A 19,695-nucleotide genomic window follows, 5' to 3' on the forward strand; every position below is an offset into this window, starting at 1 on the left:
CATGAACCACCCTACTGTCCAGCATACAGCAAGTGCTCAATAAAAACCCGGTCGATGTACATGTGGGGCAACTCAGGCCCAGAGGGAGGAAAGAACTTGTCCAAGGCCCCCGCCTGAGGGCAGAGCCAGCACCAGTACCCAGCGCTCCTGGCACGTGTCAGCCAAGCAGCCCCTTCTCTCCCGTCTTGGAGCACACATGAGCCCAGGCCCTTTGTTCACTGAGTCAACACAGTTTATTACTGAACTGCACTTTCACCTTCACACAGACTATTTCAAAGAGCTGGAACAAGTGTGGGGTGGGGGTTGGGGGAGGGACAGGTGCCCCTCAGGAGCCAGGACCCCCGGCTGGCTTCCCCGGACCAGGGCAGGGGAGGGAGCATCAGGCTGTTCAATCTCTGGGCACCAGCTCTCCACGTGCACACGCACAGCAAGCCAGCAGCTCCTCACACATAAATACAGACACGCTTAACAAAAATAGTATATCATCTTCACAAGGAATAAAAACTAGTCTTGAATATGTACAGCAGAGAGCCCGGGGTGGCCAGGCTAGGCCAGGACCCCCAGGGATGAGACAGGCCATGGGTGGAGCAGAGGAGAGAGTGAGGCCTGAAGGGCTCCTGGCCAGGCCACTCTGACCTGGCAGCCCGGCTGCCCAGGCTGAACGGGGGTGGGGCACGCATCTGTTTGGCCAGGGAGGACTGGCCCCTCCAGCCAGCCCCACCTCCACCCTGTGCACCAGGCTCTCCTTCCTGCCCTTCCTGCCTGAGGTAGGGAAGACCCTAGGGCTCCCATAGCTGCTCCCTGTAGCTCCCCTTCACCTCTGGGCCAAGGCCCCTGAACCCCTGGACCCCATGGGCAGCAGCCCAAGGCATGCCACAGGCTGATCTCCTTGCAGGAAGTGAGGCAGCTGAGGCCATAAACAGCTCTGGGGCACCTGTCTCGGGCCCAGTTGGTCCCTCAGTCATGGTCATGGGAGCCAGGGGAGGGGGGGTGGGGACTGGGGTAGTGCTAAACTGCAGGGGCCACCCTAGCTTTGGCATGGGGTGCTTCCTGCAGCTACAGCCCCTTCCCTCCTGGGTGGGGCTGGCCTCTAGCCAGAGGCCTCTAGAGGACACTGGGATTGGGAGTGGGGAATTTGGCCAGGCCAGAGGTGGGGAGGGGGTCCTGGTCCTGTTTCTTTATCCCAAGCAGCCTGAATCCCTAATTACTCAGAAGTGGCCCCTAAGTGGCTATTGTAGGGTGGGGATGAAAGGGAGGGGAGCCCAGGTCCTGGGGGGTGGGGGAGAGGAATAAGAAATGATTAATTCTGAGGCCACAAACATCAAAACGAAGGCAATCTAGTCTTTCTGGGAAAAAGGGTCAGAAAAGTTTCCAGCTCCCTGGCAGGAAAGCATTCTCGGGGAGGCTAAGGAGTAAGGGGGTTCCACCAAATAGGCAGGGCCCTCCAGCCCCCAGCCACAAACCCCCACACATCTACCAGCTTTCATGGGGCAGATTTTGGGGGAAATTTGTGGGTTATGAGGCCAGGAGAACTGAGGTGTGGGGGAAGGCGGCTCTCACAAAAGCATGATAGATTCTAGAAAACTAACTGCGGGGGACCATGTCTAGGCCCAACCCTGTGCTGGATGGGTGGTCATGGGCTGCACGTAGTGGTTCTCCTGGTGGCAACGGTGGCTGGAAGGAGGGATGTGGTGGGGGCAGGAAGGGATGGGAGGGAGTGGGTGGTCAGTGTCTGGTCATTTCCGACTGAAGAGCGAGCCCAGCAGAACCACGCCGGCCACAGTCACGCCCGTCAGGACCCAGCGGTTGAAGCGCTCCTGGCCCTTCCGGCTCTCGGCTGCTGCATCGTTCCCGTAGAGGTCCACAAAAGTGTCCTGCAGGGAGAAGAGAAGGGAGGGTGCTGTGTGAGTCCTCAAACAGTAATGTAGGTGGGTGGGAGAAAGAGGGCCACCTGCATACGATGGCCTTGGTGATTTGAAAAAGTAGCCATCCGTGCCCACTCTGGGCCAGATAAAGGGTCAAGGGATGCCCTCCCTGACTCCACAGTTGAGGATGACCAACCCATTTTATTGCCGAGAAAACAGGTGCAAAGTAGGGAAAGAGTTTTGTGCAAAGTCAGCTGGGAAGTGGCACTCCGGAAGCTCAGGTGAGACAGGGATGGGCAGGCCAAACGTTTGGAGCAGTGCAGAAGAGGGAGGGGTAGGAGAGAGAGGGCGCAGAGGTGAGTGACAGCTGGACGATGTGTGGTCTCGAAGCCAAAGCAGCTTGGAGTAGAGGCCGAGAAAGCCTCACCATTCCACTGCTGTGATGGAGGGAGGGAGGGAAGGAGAGAAAAGGGACAGGGTCAATTTCCAGAGTGATTCAGGGGCAGAGCCGGTCTGGGGCTCTTCCTCTGGAGGGAGCCTCTGCCCAGGGCAGGCTGATGGGTAGGCAGAGCAGGGCAGAGTAGAGGGTAACAACCATGCAGGGCTGGGATGGGTCTGAGATCGGTCCCGGTCCCCCACCGCAGGGGGCATGACTCTGGGCTCAGGAAGAGGTGAGCAACAGCCCTCAGAAGACAGTCACAAGGGGAGCACATGATACCGGGAGGGAGGAGCTTCGGGTTAAGTTACCCAGCCCAGGGTGGAGCCAGCCTGTGGGGCAGGGAGCAGGGAGCTTGGCGCACCCTTTAATGATGAGCTTCCCACCCCATTTGTCCTTTAATCCTCCCAACAATGCTGCACAGCAGGCTGTCTCCCAGCTGGGCCTCTGAGAAAGGAGGGACTTGATTCGGTCACCCAGCTTTGTCAGGGGTGGAACCAGGATCCAAGCCTGGTGTCTGGAACCTAAAAATCAGTGTGCTGTGTGTGTCTAGGGAGGGCATGAATCACTGGCTGGTTCCGGAGCCCGTGTTCTGGCCTCTCCACCAAAAGCTCACACCCTTGGCTCACATTTCCATCTGGTCCCAACTGGCTGAGTGGTGGCTGCTCCCTCAGACAGGGCTTCCATCTCCAGCTGGCCCCAGGTCCTACCTGGCTAGTCTGCTCACTCTGACACCTGCCCGGCCCCACTGCTGGTCTTCGTGCCCCCCCAAGTCCATGTTCCACACAGTGAAGATTTCTAAAAACAGAGATCAGATCATGGCAAGCCTGTGCTTAGGTCCTCCACGGCTTTCCCTTGCACTTAGAAAGCCAGTGTTGTTTCTGTTCATACTCCTGTTACCCTAGAAGAGTGCCATGTGCACTGAGCTGCCAACTTGACTCAAAGAATTCTGAACATGAAGCCGTTAGGGAGGAAGCAGTGACGCCTAAGCCCGACTCCTTACCAGAAAGCTTCCCATCTGCTGGGGAAAAGGGGAAAGCAGGCAGGTGGGGAAAGCCCCTCCACATGGCCCACATGGCTCTAGGCTCTCAACCTTCCCAAGGCTTCCCATCACACCTGGAGTGGAGGCCCTACCATGGCCAGCAAGGCCCAGCGGGATTGGGCCCCTCCCCACTGCACATTCCATGTGTAGCACCAACCTCCTTGCTGTTCCTCGAATATCTGCTGAGCTGGGGAATTCGCTGTTCTTGCTTCCTGGAGCACTTGACCCCAGATGGTCTGCTGCCTCACTCCCTCATTTCACTCCCGACTCTGCTCAAATGTCATCTCCTCAGAGAGGCCTTCCCTGGCCACTGTGTCTAATGTGGTACCCACCCCCATCTCTCTTACTATCTCCTTACCTTGCTTTGTTCTTCTTAGCACTTTTCATAACCAGACTCTATACTTAATTTCCTGTACTAGACGTGGCTTGATGAGGCAGAGATCCTGTCTCACGTCTATGCACCCAGTGCCCAGCAGTGTCTGGCACATGGTTGGTGGTCAATAAACACATGAGTAGAACAAGGGTATTGCATGCCTGCTTTGTGCCAGTCACTGTTATCTCATTTCACCTTCATTAGAATCCCCAGACTAGAGATTTGAACCTCATTTCACAGATGAGACAACTGAGGTTTACAGTAGGGAAGACCTTGCCTGGGGCCACCCAGCTAACAGGTGGCAAAGCCAGGATCAGAACTCAGGACTGCCCGGCTCCCGCAGGGCAGTCCCTGTGTGGGGACTGGGGTGGACCTGTCTTGTCACTAGTGCTGAACGGATTCCCTGGAAAAGGGATGTGGGGACGGGGTGGAGGTGGAGCCTTGGGCTGGGGAGAGAAGGGCAGTGGCAACAGCCAGCCTCCTAACTCTTGGTCTTGTCGCTGCCCGGGCATGGCTGGTGTGGATATGTTACCCTGTCTCTCCCCCTTCATGCTGGTCAGTCTCCATGGCTCTTGGCAGACAAGAAAATTCTTAGAAGAGTTTTAATTTTTCTGATCCCAAACGAAGTAGGTCCAGGTGGAGTCACAAAAAAGATGGAGCTGTGAGGGGGTAGAGTCCTGGGCTGTGGGGAGCATGGGAGAAAGGAGGCCATGGCCAAAAGGCCCTGGTCATCTATCCCAAGGGGCCAAATGTCCCACAAGAAACCAGGGACACTGGGGTTGTAGCCAAAGTGGGAGAGGCCTGGCTCCCTCGATGGGAACTTTCCTGAAGTAGAGGGCTGGCAGCCACAGACATTTTCGGCTGTAGGGCTGGGCTGGAGTAAACAGGCCCTGTCACAAAGCACTCACTGTCCAGGAACAGTCATTCCAGGGTGGAGGGAACATTCTCATTTTGGTGCCATAGAGAACAAGGCTGTGCGCTGACCAGTCCCCACGTGTGCATTCCTGGCCTGGACAAGCTAAGCTCCGTCTCTACTTCAAGGAGCTCCTTCTCCTGGGGAGGGGAGAGTAGGGCTTCCAAGGGCTGTGGATTCTGGGGATTGCTTTTGCAGAGAGAGCACGAGCAAAATGGGGCGTGCTGTTCCAGGGCGGGTGCTGGGAGGCAGTGGTGTGGGTATATTTAGCCCACGGTTCACACGACACACTTGGAAACAAACACAGCCATTTTCTCGGCGGGCGGCTGCTCTGGATAAATAAACAGGACTGCAGAGCAGCCCAGTCTGGAATAGCAGAGATAAGCCCCCAGTGTTCCTTAGTGGCTCCCACTGGTTTCAGCCAGAGCTGGCATGGTGGGCAGGGAGGTAAGATGTAAGGGTGGGTTACAGGGAGGTCTCTGATGTCACACAGGCTTTCAGGAGACCCAGACCTCAGACACTGTCTGCATCTTCAGCTTGGGTGAGAGCAAATGGGGGAAGTGTCTTTGTAACTGTGACCGCTACTATGGGGATTCACGTGGGGGTTTTCACGGCCACGGGGGAGAGGCAGTGGTTAATTCTCCCACGGGAGAATCATGGACTCCTAGCCAGGCAGACCCCACAAGCCATCAAGGCCAACCCACCTGCCCATTCTACAGTGTCACACAGTCAGTTTGTGGTAGAAATGGGACTAGGAATTGGGGTCTCCCGACTTGGCATCGGGGCCCTTCAGAATGGTGAGACAAGGACCAGGGTCCCCAGGAGACACCGAGGCCTTCCACAGTCCTGGTCACACACGAGGAATGGCTCCATAGCGCTTCCTGTGCCTTCACCAATGCCGTGTCCTCTAACTGGCCACCCTTCCTGCGTCTCCCTTCCTCAGTTAGCCAAGCCCTGCTCAGCTTGCAAGACTCCACTGTGGAGTCCTGTCTTCCCAGAGACCTGCCCTACTGGTCCCTCCTTTAACTCCGGGATGAATGTTTCCTACGTGCTCCCAGGGTTTATGGATTTCCATTCACACCACAAATATTTACTGAGCACCTACCATGCTCCAAGCCCAGCACTGGAGACAGCAGTGAGCAAGACAGGCAAGCTTCCTGTGTTCTAGTGTATGCAAGCTCAGTGGGGGTGATACCACCTCCAACTGGGCGAAGTGAAAAATTCTTGCACATTACAGTGGCTTGTGGCTCTCCATGGGGCTGCAGCACATATAGAGATACACAATACAGCTGTGGTATTCAAATGTCGTGGGAGGGCAATTAGGACAAAAAAAAGTCTAGAAAGACTCCTTAGGCAGTGGTGATAAGGAAAAAAGGTTGAGAAACACTGTCCTAGTGGGAAGCAGAGAGAATAAGAAACAGAACAATTTCAGAGGTGATGGGGTTTTGAACTCACTAAGTCATGGGGAGGTGACAGGGAATACCTGGGGGACTGATGTAGGTGGAGTGCTCAGAGGTCTCTCTGGGGAAGTGAGGTTTTTTTTTTGTTTTGTTTTGTTTTAAGATTTTTTTTTTTTTTTAATTGGGGAATTGGGGGAAGGGGAACAGACAAGTTGCTGTCCTTTTGTTCTTCAGTCTAGTTGTGGAGGACGTCGCTTCACTAGAGCAAGTTGGCACCATCATTGCGCTCTTCCCAGGCGAGGCAGATCAGTCGCCGGCTTCTGGACGGCTGCTCATGGCGGCTGCTGGCAAAACACGGTAGCCCATGGTAACCCACTGCAGCAGGGGCTGCAGCCCACGCCGTTGCCGGCGACTCACGGCAGTCCAGCTCCAGGTTGAGCTGTTGTTCAGCATCTTAGCTGTAGAGGGCAGTGTCACTGGCCCTCATATGTAGGATCAGAACTGGGGTCCTCTGGCATCCCAAGCCAACTCTTAACCAATGTGCCACTTGGCCGGCCCGGGAAGTGAGGTTTTTGAGCTGAGACCTGAATGACAAGGTGGAGGTGGCCAAGGGAGATCAATAATCTTGGGTGAAAAAGCGCATGCTCCAGCAGAAGCAGCCAGTGCAAAGGCCCTGATGCGGGAAGTAGAGGCAGAGTGGCCCTAGGCTGAGGCTCCTGTCTGTGTGTCGGTCACCCCTATCAGTCAGGGGGCTCATGTAGGCAGGGACCAAGTCTGACCCATGTCTGAAGCCAGGGACTCATCCAGACATGCAGAGACTGACTTCAGCTAGATCTCTGCCCAGAGGCAGCCAACTGAACAATGCAGGTCACCCTTAGCCACTGGCAACCCTAGAGAAGTCAGGAAAAAGGCTGGCACAACGATGTCCCTGGGGCAGTGGCCCATGTACTGGCAGACCACCCACCCTGTCAGGGGCTGCAGTCAGTCCCTGCTTGAATCTGATCAGTCCTCCAATTCCCACTCTTTTCCCCTTTCACCTCCCACTTTGCCACACTTCTTAGACGTGTGACTCTGAGCAGGTCACTTCACTTCTCTGGCTCCTGGTGTCCTCACTTGTTAAATAACAATAAAAAGATAATTGTTACAGCAGCGGACCTTTATTATACATTGGGGTATTTTACCTATGCCAGGCACTGAGCTAAAAAAGCATTTTGTCCTGACTGGGCCATATTCCCTGATTACATGCACCATCATCGTAACCTGAGTGATTATTTTTTGTCCTGTCTTCGCTTCTGGACTGTGCGTGGTTTTGAAACGTGTATTTGCAGAACCTGGTACTGTACCTGGAACACAGCAGGTACCATTCTAAATGAATCTGGTGACCTCGCTGGGTTACCTGCACCAACAACCCGAATGCAGTGTCTTTGCTCCTAACCTCGATACAGCACTCTGCTCATTTGCAAAAGCACGATACTTCTCCAGGCCCACTGTGGTCCAGGCCCACACACTTCTGTTATGGAAGGAGGTCCTCATTCTAAGTTGGGGTAAACTGAGGCTCAGAGATACCGAGAGCTGCCCAAAATGGGTAAGTGGGGAAGCCAGTTTCAAGTCCCAGCATGTGCAGCAGCAAACCCCACATTCTGGGACAGGGATATAGTCCTGAGTCCCTCTAGGAGGGGGAAGGTGGCCTGAGGCCACCAGCTGAATGAATGAGCTCTGGCCCCCAGCCAGCTGAGGGGAACTGGGTGCCACAGGAAAAGGATGTGACGACCAGGAGGGAAAGTGAAACCCTTCCGTCCTGGCTTCAGTGCGGAACAAGCGCCTGTGCCAGACGAACCCTTCCTTCCTCTAGGGTGACTCTGCAGAGCCCAGGCCCACCGCTTCCTTCCTGCTTGGTTATTTTGGGAAAGAGGTAGGTGGAGAAGAGGAAGGGGCTCTAGCAGCCCAGAAAAAGTGTCAGGGACTTTAGGACTGCACTTTGCTCCGGCCTCATCACGGTCCTGCATGGGCAGGCTGACAGAGTCACTTGCAGAGTCACTTTCTGCTTCTGGCCTCAGTTTCCCCGAGGGGAGAGGCTGATAAATGCCTGCTGAGTAGACCAAGGAGGCCTTGTTAGGAGATCCTTGGGAGATGGCAGGAAGGAGGGGTGGGGTAAAGAGAGGCCTTATCACTCTCTCAGCAGGGTGCTGCAGGCGGGGACTCGGAAGAAGTGAGGTTTGTGGTTGGAATCCACTTCCTTTAGCTTTCCTGGGGGAACATGGCCTGGATGTGGGCAACTCAGAGGCAGCTCATTGGATGGAGCAGGAGCAAAGAGATGGGAGGCCGGCCTGCTGGGGCTGACGCTTCAGTCTAGCCAGCCCAGCTGTGGGCGCCACAGCAAACCTCTACTTCTGAGCCTACTCCTGCTTTGACTCCACCCAGAAGGCAGTGGTGGTGAGATCAGGGGACAAAAGCACTTGGTAAAGCAAGATGACCTTGGTGTTACTCGCTGAAGGGGGTGTCATGGGGGTGGGGGGAACATGCCATCTGGGCTTTAGGGAGTATTTGAAGGCATCCTCACAGCAAACTTTGTTTTAATCTTTCTCCAACTCTGCCTGTAAGCTGCCTGCCTCTCCTCCCCCACCTTATCCCCCACCATTAGTTCTAAGAAGCGAAGCCTCACAGATGTGCTCATTTCTCAGAAAGGAAGTGGTTGTGCCCGGAGGAGATAACACCTCACTGGAGATTCAAGAAAGCTATCAGGGCCAGCAGTGCTATGGGCTCTCCATCTCCTCAGCTCAGAGCCAGGGTGCTAGCCCTGGAGGCAGAGAGAGGATTCAGGAAAGCATTTACTGGGGGCACAGATGCTCATTTAGGGGCTCATAACCTCCTTCTCTGGGAGTGGTGACTGATATTTACTGAGCACTTACCATGGTGCTAAGAGCTTCATCGTGTACACAAATTCACTTAGTCATCACACTAACCCCATGAAGTTAAGTGCCACTACGGCTCTCTGTGAGGAGGCAGGCACAGAGTTCAAGGGACCTTCCCAAGGCCGTACAGTTCACAAATGGCGGAGCTGGGATCTGAGTCCAGCGGTCCGGCTCCAGAGCCCAGGCACTGATGGCTCCTGGGTGGCTGCTCCATGCTCATATGCGTTCATTTCCTGGAATTGAAGGCCTCCCTCATGTCAACCCTCCTTCATCCCGTCCCTGGTGACTCCCTCTTCTGCCACAGCCGTTTACTCTTCTCCCAGTGTCCAGGGTGAGAAGGACCAAGGGTCACCCTTGAAACAGAGCCAGAGGCTCAAAAGTGACTTGACAACACAGCTATCCAACCTTTCCCGTGATGCTCAAGCTCACCACCAACATCGTCACTGCCCAGATGGGGCTCAGAAAGGTGGAGCCCCCAGGTCACATAGTGGGTCTGTTTCACTCCAGATGGTCCATAACCATGGGGGTTCACAATCCTCTCTAGGGCATTCTCTGCTTACACACTTGTCCTAAGGGGCTCCCTCCCTCCCGAGTGGAGCATTTCATCTTCGGACAGCTCCACTGGAAAACTTGCCTGTTCGGACAGCTCTGTTGGAAACCTCTGCCTCTTTCCCTCGAGTTCGCCCCACTGGCTGGACCTTAGTTTTGCTCCTCTCGCCTCAGCTGCTCTTCTCCAACTCTGTCCAAGGGCTGTCCAAGAAGGCAACACGGGCTGGCGGAGGAGGCTTTGCTGGCCTTGCTCTGGGCCTTGGACCAGGTCTTGCTCCTCTCTGAGTATCAGTTTCCTCATTTGTAAAATGGCGGTGCTATCTGGATGAGGCCAAGGGTGGTGACAAATTAACTTCTATTTCTCCACCATGCTGGGCTGCCAGAGCAAACAAAGAGGAGGCAGGTACCCAATAAGTCTTGCAACTAGACTAAGATGTTTAGCTGTGGATCTCATATATAAAATGAGGATTAAAAATGTACTAATTTCACAAGAACACGGTGAGGATTCGATACATGTAAGTCTCTTAGAACTCTACACAGTACCTAGTGCTTTTAGTAAATGGCAGCTATTATTCCTCTTCTTCATTAGACCAAAGCTCAGTTTGAGTCTTAGAGCCTTCTGCATGGTCTGCCAGACCGTGCAGGGTTTCCTCAGCTTTGTCTAGGCCAGGCTCCTTCAATCTCACATGCCATGTTCTGCTCAGCCTCAGGACCTTTGCCCACACTGGTCCCTCTGCTGAGCTCTCTCCTACTCAGGGGACAGAAAACTATAGGAAGGTTCTGGAAAAGGCATCTTCTGCATTGTGTTGAGGCAACAGGCAGGAGGGACTGCGATAACCTACAAGGAACAGGAGCTTGGTTTCTGGGACCAAACCTTTCCCTAAAACTCTGCTTCCTTCGGGGGTCTTTGCCTCCAAGTACTCCATAGTCCAAAGCAGCCACTCCCTCCTTTCCACCCAAAGCTGTCCCCACTGTCTCGTCTGGTGGTGATAAATGTTGCATGCTGTGAAGAAAAGAGTGCGAAGCTGAGCGTCAGCAGATGTGGGTTTCATGGCCCAGCTCTGCCACTGGTTTTGCTTAGGGTGAGTCCAGTCCCATATCTGGGATGCAGAGAAAGCTTGAGACCTTCCCCATCTGTAAAATGAAGGGAATCGTCTCAAAGGGCTCCTACTAGGGCTGCAGAGTGAGGAGGATGAAAGTAACTCACATATGGACGTGTGAGTGACCACCTGGGTTCTCTTTCTCAAGGGTATCCAAAAGATCCAGTAATGAGTGTGGAAAGGAGGCGACATTGCGGAGCAGACGGACTTGCAGCCACGTAAGAGTGATCCTCCTCCATCCCAAAGCCTGCTGAGCCTTGCCCTCAAACCTGCAGGGTTCCAGGGGAAAAGGGCAATGGCACATGTGACTCAGGGCAAGCTCCTCGGACAGGTCAGACCTTGCTGGTCTCTGCCCCTGTGGCCTCAACCTCCTCACCCCAGCACCGCCTCCAACTAGTCCAGACAAGTCCCTGGTATTTTCAGCCACCTTTATCTGATTGGAAATGCTTGGAATTCCACAGCAGAAGGCAACAGCTCTGGAGGATTTGGGGGCGGGAGAGAATCCCTGTACCACCCTTCCCTTCCCTCCCTGTGTGTGTGTGTACATGTGAGTGCTCTCACGCACACTCCCCCAATGCCCAAACCTCCAAGCTGAAGGCTCCCATGGGGCAGCATTTCCTCAGGGTAGGGAAAGGGAGAGGTGTGCTGATGTCTGCTCTGTGCTTCCCCCTACCCCAACCCAGCCCTTGCAAGGCCCGTCCTTGTAGAAGAAGAGTCCCTCCCACTACCTGGTCATTATCTTGGAAACAAGAGTGATGCCAACTATATAGCTTCGGTAGAGCTGTTAGCTGACTTTTCCAAGATAGACCGTAACCCCTTTTGCATTGACCCGTGGGGCTGTAGGAAGGGCCAGACAAGCTGCTCTGCTTAGCTCTGGACACTCATTCATTCCATAAATCTTTATTAAATGTCCACTAAATGCCAGGCACTATGCTAAGTGCTGGGGATAAAGCAGCAACTAAATCAGATGAAAATTCCCACCTGCATGAGTTTACAATTTAATGGGAAGAGACAGGCAATAAATAAATGTGTCAGATGGTGATAAGTGTTAAAGGAAAAATAAATGAGAGAAAATGGGTTAGAGAGAAACATGGAAGAGGGCAGGATAAGAACCCATGGTCAGGGAAAACTTCTTTAAGACGTGACATTTGATCAGAGCCCTGAATGAAGGAAGGAAATAGGTTCTACAAGGATCTGAGGAGAGGCAGGGGGAACAGCAAGTGCAAAGGCCCTGAGGCAGGTGCATACTCGGGATGTTCCAGGATCAGGAAAGACACCAGTGTGGCTGAAGTCCAGTGAACGAGGGGAAAATGGTAGCAATGGGGTCTGGCAATAGCCAAAGGTCAGATTGTGCTGGGCCATGAAGGCCATGTAAGACCTTGGGTTTGTTCTCTAAGTGACATGGAAACACTGCAGCATTGTGAGCAGGGAGGGACATGATCTGACTTTGGTTTTAACAGAGTCCCTCTGGCTGCTGGGTGGAGACCTCCAGGGGCAAGAGTGGAAGCAAGAGGTCTGGTGAGGAGCTGATGCAGTCATCCAGGAGAAAAACGATGCTGGTTTAGCCAGAAAGAGTTCCAGGGAAGCTGGTGAGCAGCAGTCAGATTCAGAATTTATTTTTAAAAGTAGAGCTGAAAGGGGCTGGCTGAGTAGCGTGTTGGTTAGGAGTTGGCTTGGGACGCCAGCTCTGAGCAGCAGGGCCCCAGTTCAGGTCCCACCTTAGGGCCAGTGACGCTGTGCCCTCTACAGCTAAGATGGTGAACAACAGTTCGACCTGAAGCTGGGCTGCTGTGAGTTGCCAGCGATGGCATAGCCTGCAGTGGGGCTGGCTGGCAGCTGACGTACACTTTCGTGAGCTGCCGTCCAATGGCCAGTGAGCGACTGCCTCACCCGGGAAGAGCGCAGTGGTAATACCAACATGGGCCAGTGAAGTGACGTCCTCCACAACTAGGCTGAAGAACAAAGGGACAGCCACTTGTCTGTTCCCCTTCCCCAATTCCCCAACACTGGTCCCTCCCCCAATTCCCCAATAAAATCTTCAAAAAACAAAAATAAAAATAATAAAAGTAGAGCTGAAAGGATGTGCTGATGGGTAGGATGTGGACTGTGAGAGTTGCTTGCCTCTCTGGCCTTCTGTTTCTCATCTACAAAAGGCAGGGGAAAAGCCTTTGAGGATTTTTTTTTCCCAGCCTAATAACTATGGGAACCCTATGGAATGAAGTAAGACAAACCATTTCTGCTCCCATAAAGGCAAAACCATTTGCTCCCAGGCACTGAAGGGCAGATGTCAATAAGAGAAGGAAGGAGGAACTGGGAAGAGACAAAGGGAGGGCAGGGTCTGCCTGGGCTGTGACTGCCCACTTTCAGCAAACACATCACCCGAACTCCAGGTAAATGCAGGGCCATGGACAGGCCACGCCTGGGGTGACGGTGAAGGTAGAGATAGCTTGCTTTGTATTAGGAGGGGGAGGGCATCAGACCTGTGTTGTCTCCAGGGCCTACTAGGCAGAAGGTGTTCAGTGAGTGAGTGAGTGAGTGAATGAGGCAATGCCAGGAGGCCAGGATGTGTGCAAAAACTTCCCAAGTCCTTCCAAATTAACACGAGGTAAGCCTGGCTTAAGGGATTTCTCTCTTGTCATTCCTTCTGCATCAGCTACATTCTAGGCTGAGTCTCAAGTTCCCATTTTTCATCAATGGGAGACTGTGAGGTCTGAAATCACCAAAGCAGAATTTTAGAGCTGGAAGGAAGCAGAGACACATCTGGTCCACCCCATCCACAATTTCAGCCATCACTGTATTGTTCCTGTCCACGTATCATTATTATGAACATTTTTCTATCAATTGACTCACTTTAAAACATTTAAGTAAATGTATTGAAAATTATTAACCCTCCCCCAAACCTCTTCTTTCTGCATCTTTTCCCATTTTTGGTAAATGGTAGTAGCTTCATCATTCCAGGCACTAAAGTCTGGAACACTTTGGAGTCATTCGTAAATACTCTCTAGCTTTGATCTGTCAGCAAATTCCTTTGGACCTGTATTCAAAATTGATCCAGAATCCACTACTTCTCACCACCTCTCCCGCCATCATTTGGTCCAAGCCAACATCATTTTCTGCCTGTATTGTTGTAACACCCTCCTTACTGGTCTCCCAGCTTCTTACCTCCTGCTATGGTCCCTCACCACACAGCAGACAGAAGGGTCCTTCTAAAAGGAGTTGGATCTTGTCTGGTCAAAACTTCCCACTGCCTTCCCGTCTCACCCAGAGTAAGAGCCAGTGTGTCTCACCATGGCTCACACAAACCTTGACCTTCTACCACTGTCCCCTCTGCTCACTCTGTTCAAATCATACTCATCTCCTCAAACATGCCAAGCACACCCTTCTCACCCCGGGGTCTCTGTACTTGCTCCCGCTGTCTGGCATGCTCTTACCATAGTGTTACATGGTTTCCTCCCTCGGGTCATGCAGATTTCTGCTCATAGGCCTCCTCCTCAGAGAAGCCTCTCCAAATCACTTTATTAAAAAACAAATACCGAGCCGGCCGAGTGGCGCGATGGTTAAGAGCTGGCTTGGGACGCCAGAGGGCCCCGGTTCGGATCCCACATGAGGGCCAGTGACACTGCCCTCCACAGCTAAGATGCTGAACAACAAACAGCTCAACCTGGAGCTGGGCTGCTGTGAGTCGCTGGCAATGGCGTAGGCTGCAGGCCCTGCTGCAGTGGGCTGCCATGGGTTACCGTGTGTAGCCAGCAGCCAGCGTGAGCGGCCAGCAGCCGCCGTGAGCGGCTGTCCAGAAGCCGGAGACTGATCTGCCTCGCCCGTGAAGAGTGCAATGATGGTGCCAACTTGGGCCAGTGAAGCAACGTCCTCCACAACTAGACTGAAGAACAAAAGGACAGCAATTTGTCTGTTCCCCTTCCCCCGATTCCCCAATAAAATCTTACAAAAACACAAACACAAAACAAAACAAAACACAAATACCATAACCTGCCTAGCCACCCTCCACCCCCACCCTCCCTCTCTCTTTTCAGAATGTAAACTCCATGAAGACAGACATCCCCAGTAGCTAGAATAGTGCTTGGCACAGAGCAGACACTGAGTATTTGCTAAATACATAAATGAAATGAAAAGGCAACTGATATTATTTCTACTATAAATAAAAAATTAGTATCATTTGCCACAGATGGAAATCAATGTAAAATAAAAACATTGACTATTAAAATAAAAATATGTCCATTTGCATATTACCTATAAGTTATCTCGCAGAGCAATGGTACATGTACCAATCTTGGTCCCACATCTTTACAAAGGGGATATACATGAGGCCCAGGGTAGAATAGAACTCAGGACAGGAGAGCCAGCAAATTGGAGGCCAGTTCAAAGCAGCCACATAGGTGTCCCCTCTGTACCTTGGAACCATAGCCCCGCCCCCCAACCCCCCAGGGTGCAGACAGAGACTGACTCTTGGAAAGGGTGCAGCTAGATTGGACCAACCAAGCTTGGGTGAGGGGCTAGGAGAGCTCTCCCCAGGGGCAGGCACAGAACTGGCAGCTGTGCTGAAGAGAACAAAGGCCAAAGAGGAGCGTACCAGGCTGGAGGAGCCTCATGGGGCTGCATCATGGGGGAAGGACACGCAGAAACCTGTAGGTGAGGTCTGTGGAGACCAGAGACAGCTGAGAGCAGAAATGAAAACAGGCTAGGTCCCAAAGGGTGGCAGCTTCAATCCAGTAAACACCAGACAGGCGTTGGGGTTCAGGTGCAGGCCTGGGGGCCCAAGGGAAGGGTGGGACCTTTCCAGTTTTCTCCATTAGTGATGACGACTCTAAGCAGAGCTGAGCTGAGCTGAGCTGAGCAGAGCGGAGGCACTGTCAACCCTGCTGCTACTCACAGCAGGCGTCAGATATTAAGGGGAAAGAAACGGAGTCACCCTCCTAGTCCCCCACATTCCAGATGGTCTATTCCAGCACCCCCCTAAGTCCCAGCCAGCTCCGCCCACATGGACTCTTGAGGATTTGATCTCTGTCTGAAGGGAAACATCCTTTTGCCATCCCCATGGGGCTCGGCAAACATGGCTGCAGGTGCAGGGGGTAAAGCTAGAGCTGCTGTAACTGCCAGGCCAGCAATGCCTGACCTACATCTCCATGGTTGGTTGCATGCAAAGAAAAATACCAGGGATTTCCGTTGGTGTTCACCAGATGCAGCTGCCAAGGGAAGGCTGGGCCTTGGGAAGGTAAGGTTGTGAGTGGGGCCGAACGAGTGGTGAGCTAACTGGGATAGGCAAGGAAGCCGTCCATCCTCTCAATATTTCCTGGCTTTGAGGACCTCCCTAGAGTTCAGAGATGATCACATTTTTACTTTTTCTATCAAGGTCTCCCACTGAAGCTCCCTTCACGTCTATAATAGTATATTATCCTTACTAAGAATTGAGAGAGAGAAAGAGAGCAAGAGAGAGACAGAGAGAGAGAGAAAGAGAACAAGATTGCATTTGGGCAAAAACTCCCCAAACCAGTTGTTTTTAAATGTAAACTGCTACTGGCATTTGGAGTGAGGCTTTAGATTTGCATAGGACAAAAGGCAATTTAGAAGTTTTGCATAGTAGTGTAAAAAGGACCTGGGACCTTGATTCAGGACAGGTGGGTTTACTCCTGCTCCGTGGTAGCTCTATCTAAATATGGACATGTCAGTTAAGCATCCCGGGCCTCACTTTTCTCATCAGTCAAGGGTGGAGGATGGATAAGATAATCTCTAAGGCCCTCTCTCTAACCCCAAAGTGCTATGATGTGATCCCCAGGCCTTTGCCCCACATCCCCTTAGGGGAGCAGCACTGTATAAGGAAAAAGTAGTAAGCTCTCTTAGGAGACCAGTGACCCAAGTTCTAATCCCAGCGCTGCCCTTTATAAACTCACTGTGTGATCTTAGACAAGTCATTTCACCCCAGGGGGCACCTCACTTTCTTCATATGTAAACCAAAGTGCACTGAAAAGAAGCACTATAGGGCTGGCGGAGTGGCACATTGGTTAAGAGCTCGCTTGGGACGCCAGAGGGCCCCGGTTCGGATCCCACATATGAGGGCCACTGACACTGCCCTCTACGATGCTGAACAACAGCTCAACCTGGAGCTGGGCTGCCGTGAGTAGCTGGCGACGGCGTAGGCTGCAGCCCCTACTGCAGTGGGTTGCCATGGGCTGCCGTGTATTGCCAGCAGCCAGTGTGAGCGGCCAGCAGCCGCAGTGAGTGGCCGTCTAGAAGCCGGCAACTGATCTGCCTCGCCCGGGAAGAGCGCAATGATGGTGCCAACTTGGGCCAGTGAAGCAACGTCCTCCACAACTAGACTGAAGAACAAAAGGACAGCAACTTGTCTGTTCCCCTTCCCCCAATTCCCCAGCGCTGTTCCCATCCCCCAATAAAAAAAAATCTAAAAAAAAGAAAAAAGCACTACAGGAATTTTGGTGTTAGTCTCCCTTATACTGTTCACCCCTTAACATATGCCTGCCTCCCAAAGGGCCTACTCTTTACCTGGAATTGCCCTAACTTGCGAACTTTAAGATTCCACAGACACAACATGGAGGAGGTGGGGTTCAAACCCAGGTGTGTCTGATGGCAGAGCCTGTGTTCTCCCATGACGGAAAAGTGGAGGCAGCATGGATGGGATTTAAAGTCAGAAGACCTCAGTTCCCTCCATGGTAAGAAGAAGACTTCCTCTATCTTCTAGCATAGTCAGAGGTTCACTGAGACAATGTATGGACACAAAGAAGCACTGGACAAGCCTTAGTTAATGATCCTGTGCTATGCCTTTGTGGGCCTAGCCAGGGTTTCCCCACATTCGAAAGCAGACAAGGCGAACACTGTAATATCTTAGGGATATTATTTATAGCTCCACTTTTTGACCTTTTGTCCTACAACATCTCTCAGCCTCCCTTCTTGTCCATATCTGGTCCATCCTTCCCGACGCCCTTACCTGGATTTTCCAGACCACCCCAGCACAGAGCTGTCCACAGCGCTGTCCCCTGAGGAGTTCAGAGTCCTAACTCTGATACTTATTGGCTATACAACCCTGGGGTGATCACGTAAACTGAATCTCAGGGTCCACATTTATAAGATGGGCATAAGACCTACCCTACAGCGCTCAATAAATATTTGCTACTATTATAATTATGCTATGCTTCCTCTCTCCTCTAAACTCCCCTAACCCTTGTCGTCTTTTCATTTACTTTGGTACTTGCAGTCTCGCGATCTAAGTTGTTGAGAACTAGGCCTGTACTTTATACTTCGCTCCTACTGGAGCAGTGAGAACATGACAAGTGTTCAAAGGGCACCTGTTATATGACTGGGAGATGGGTCCTTTCGGAGGCAGTTATCAATGGGGGTCATCGCCAAAGATCACCCACCAATCCTCAGGCGTCATGTGGCATCCCAGTCTTTGGCTCCCCTGTGCTAACCACTGGGGGGGTTGGGTACAAGGGGCAAATGGAAGCTACAGGCCCTCTCCTCTAAAGCAGTCAGTGAGAGGTGGAGAAGTCAGACTCACCCTCTGGAGAGGGCACCAAACAACACAGAAAAGTAGAAGAGACAGAGAGAGCCAAAGGGAACCCACAGACACCAAGAGTGAGTAAGTGAGGGCTTCTGGGTCTAACAGATTGGATTTGGATTCTGTCCTTATTAGAATTTGACCTTGGGACTATTATTTAACGATTATTTTACTCTCAGTTTTCTAACCTAGACAATAATATGTTTCTCAAGCAGGATTATTGTGAGGGTTAAAAATATAACACAGCATACCTTACAGTGTAGTGTCTTGCACATGGTAGGTACTCAATAAATGGCAGCAACTATTAATATATTGTCATTGGTATATTAATCATACATGGGTTATGTCTATGGGTCTGACAGCCAACAGATGCACACCAAGAACCAGTGACTTATGGTTCTCTATAGTAGGGGTTGGCAAACGGTGGCTCACGAGTTGCATCCAAAGAGCCGCATGTGGCTCACGAGCCGCAATGTGCCGACCCCTGCTCTACAGCAACTGGAGTGTTGGATGGAGAAAGTTCTCTTGATGAAACCCTAATTAGATTTGGAAACTCTTTCCATGGAAGAAGGGCGACAGCTCAGTACAGACCACAGGCCTCAGATCAGAGATATGTGGGTCCTCCCTGGGCACTCCATAGCTTCTTGGCTGTGTGTTCTTTTGGCCAGTTACTTTCTCTGAGCCTGATTTCTCACCTGTGTTAGACTCTAAGACCATATGTTATTCTTCCTGAGAGGTAGTCAAGGGTGCTCTTTTTAAGAGTACAGACGTTAACTGGGTTTAAATCCTAGATATGCCACTTTCTAGTTTGGGTCAGCGACCAAATAACGCTATTTATTAAGCTTTCTGAGCTTTAGTTTTCCCATTTAAAAAACTTCCTTGTTGGGTGGCTACATGTATTACCCCATAATGTGCCTGTACTTCGCACACAGTAATAAGTTTACTTGATACATGAAAGTGTTATCTTTGTATCCAGGGCCTGGCACTCAGTAAATGTGCTGAATCAAACCCTGCATTGGGGGAAGGGGTGTGCAGAGAAGAGGTGCTCCTGTAAACAGGCACTGCTGCTACAGGCTCAGGGTGGCAATGCTATTTATCAAAATCACAAGTGCACACACCCTTGACACTGCAATTCCACTTCTAGGATTTCTCCGCACAGATATCCTGTATTTATACATAGGTCAAAAGACAAATATGCAGGGCTGTTCATTGAGTATCACTATTAAAATTGCAAAAGACTGCAAAAAAGTTATCTACCAATGGGAACTGGATAAATAGAGGACAGTACCATGTATGAAATACTATGCAGCTATTAAAAAAAATGAGGAAGCTCTTGATGAACGGATACAGAATGATCTGTAAGAGACACTGTCAAGTGAGAAAACCAAGGTACCAAACAGTGTGTGTAGCACACGACTACTGGTGTAAAACTTGGGGAATTATGTATGTGTTTGCTTGTGTCTACAGTCTAATCTCCCAGGAAGGCTAGGAGACAGGGGTGGGAGGAAGACATTTATTCCTTTCACATTTTGAACTACATGAATACATTACCTATTTCAGGAAAATGAATACAAAAT

At 51.7% G+C, this 19,695-nt stretch overlaps 1 protein-coding gene across 4 annotated transcripts in view; it reads right to left on the minus strand.

Moving 5' to 3' along the window:
- Nucleotides 1-214: 214 nt before the first annotated feature.
- BCL2L1 (BCL2 like 1) overlaps nt 215-19,695 on the minus strand; it is a 45,520-nt gene continuing 26,039 nt past the window's right edge. For all 4 annotated transcript variants that reach the window (XM_019645765.1, XM_019645764.1, XM_019645767.1 and 1 more), the window contains exon 3: nt 215-1,874. In XM_019645765.1, the coding sequence (XP_019501310.1) occupies nt 1,737-1,874 (138 nt within the window). In that variant the 3' untranslated portion in view covers nt 215-1,736. The remainder of the gene's footprint in view (nt 1,875-19,695) is intronic.

Source organism: Hipposideros armiger, unplaced genomic scaffold (assembly GCF_001890085.2).
Source record: "Hipposideros armiger isolate ML-2016 unplaced genomic scaffold, ASM189008v1 scaffold_94, whole genome shotgun sequence".
NCBI lineage: Eukaryota > Metazoa > Chordata > Mammalia > Chiroptera > Hipposideridae > Hipposideros > Hipposideros armiger.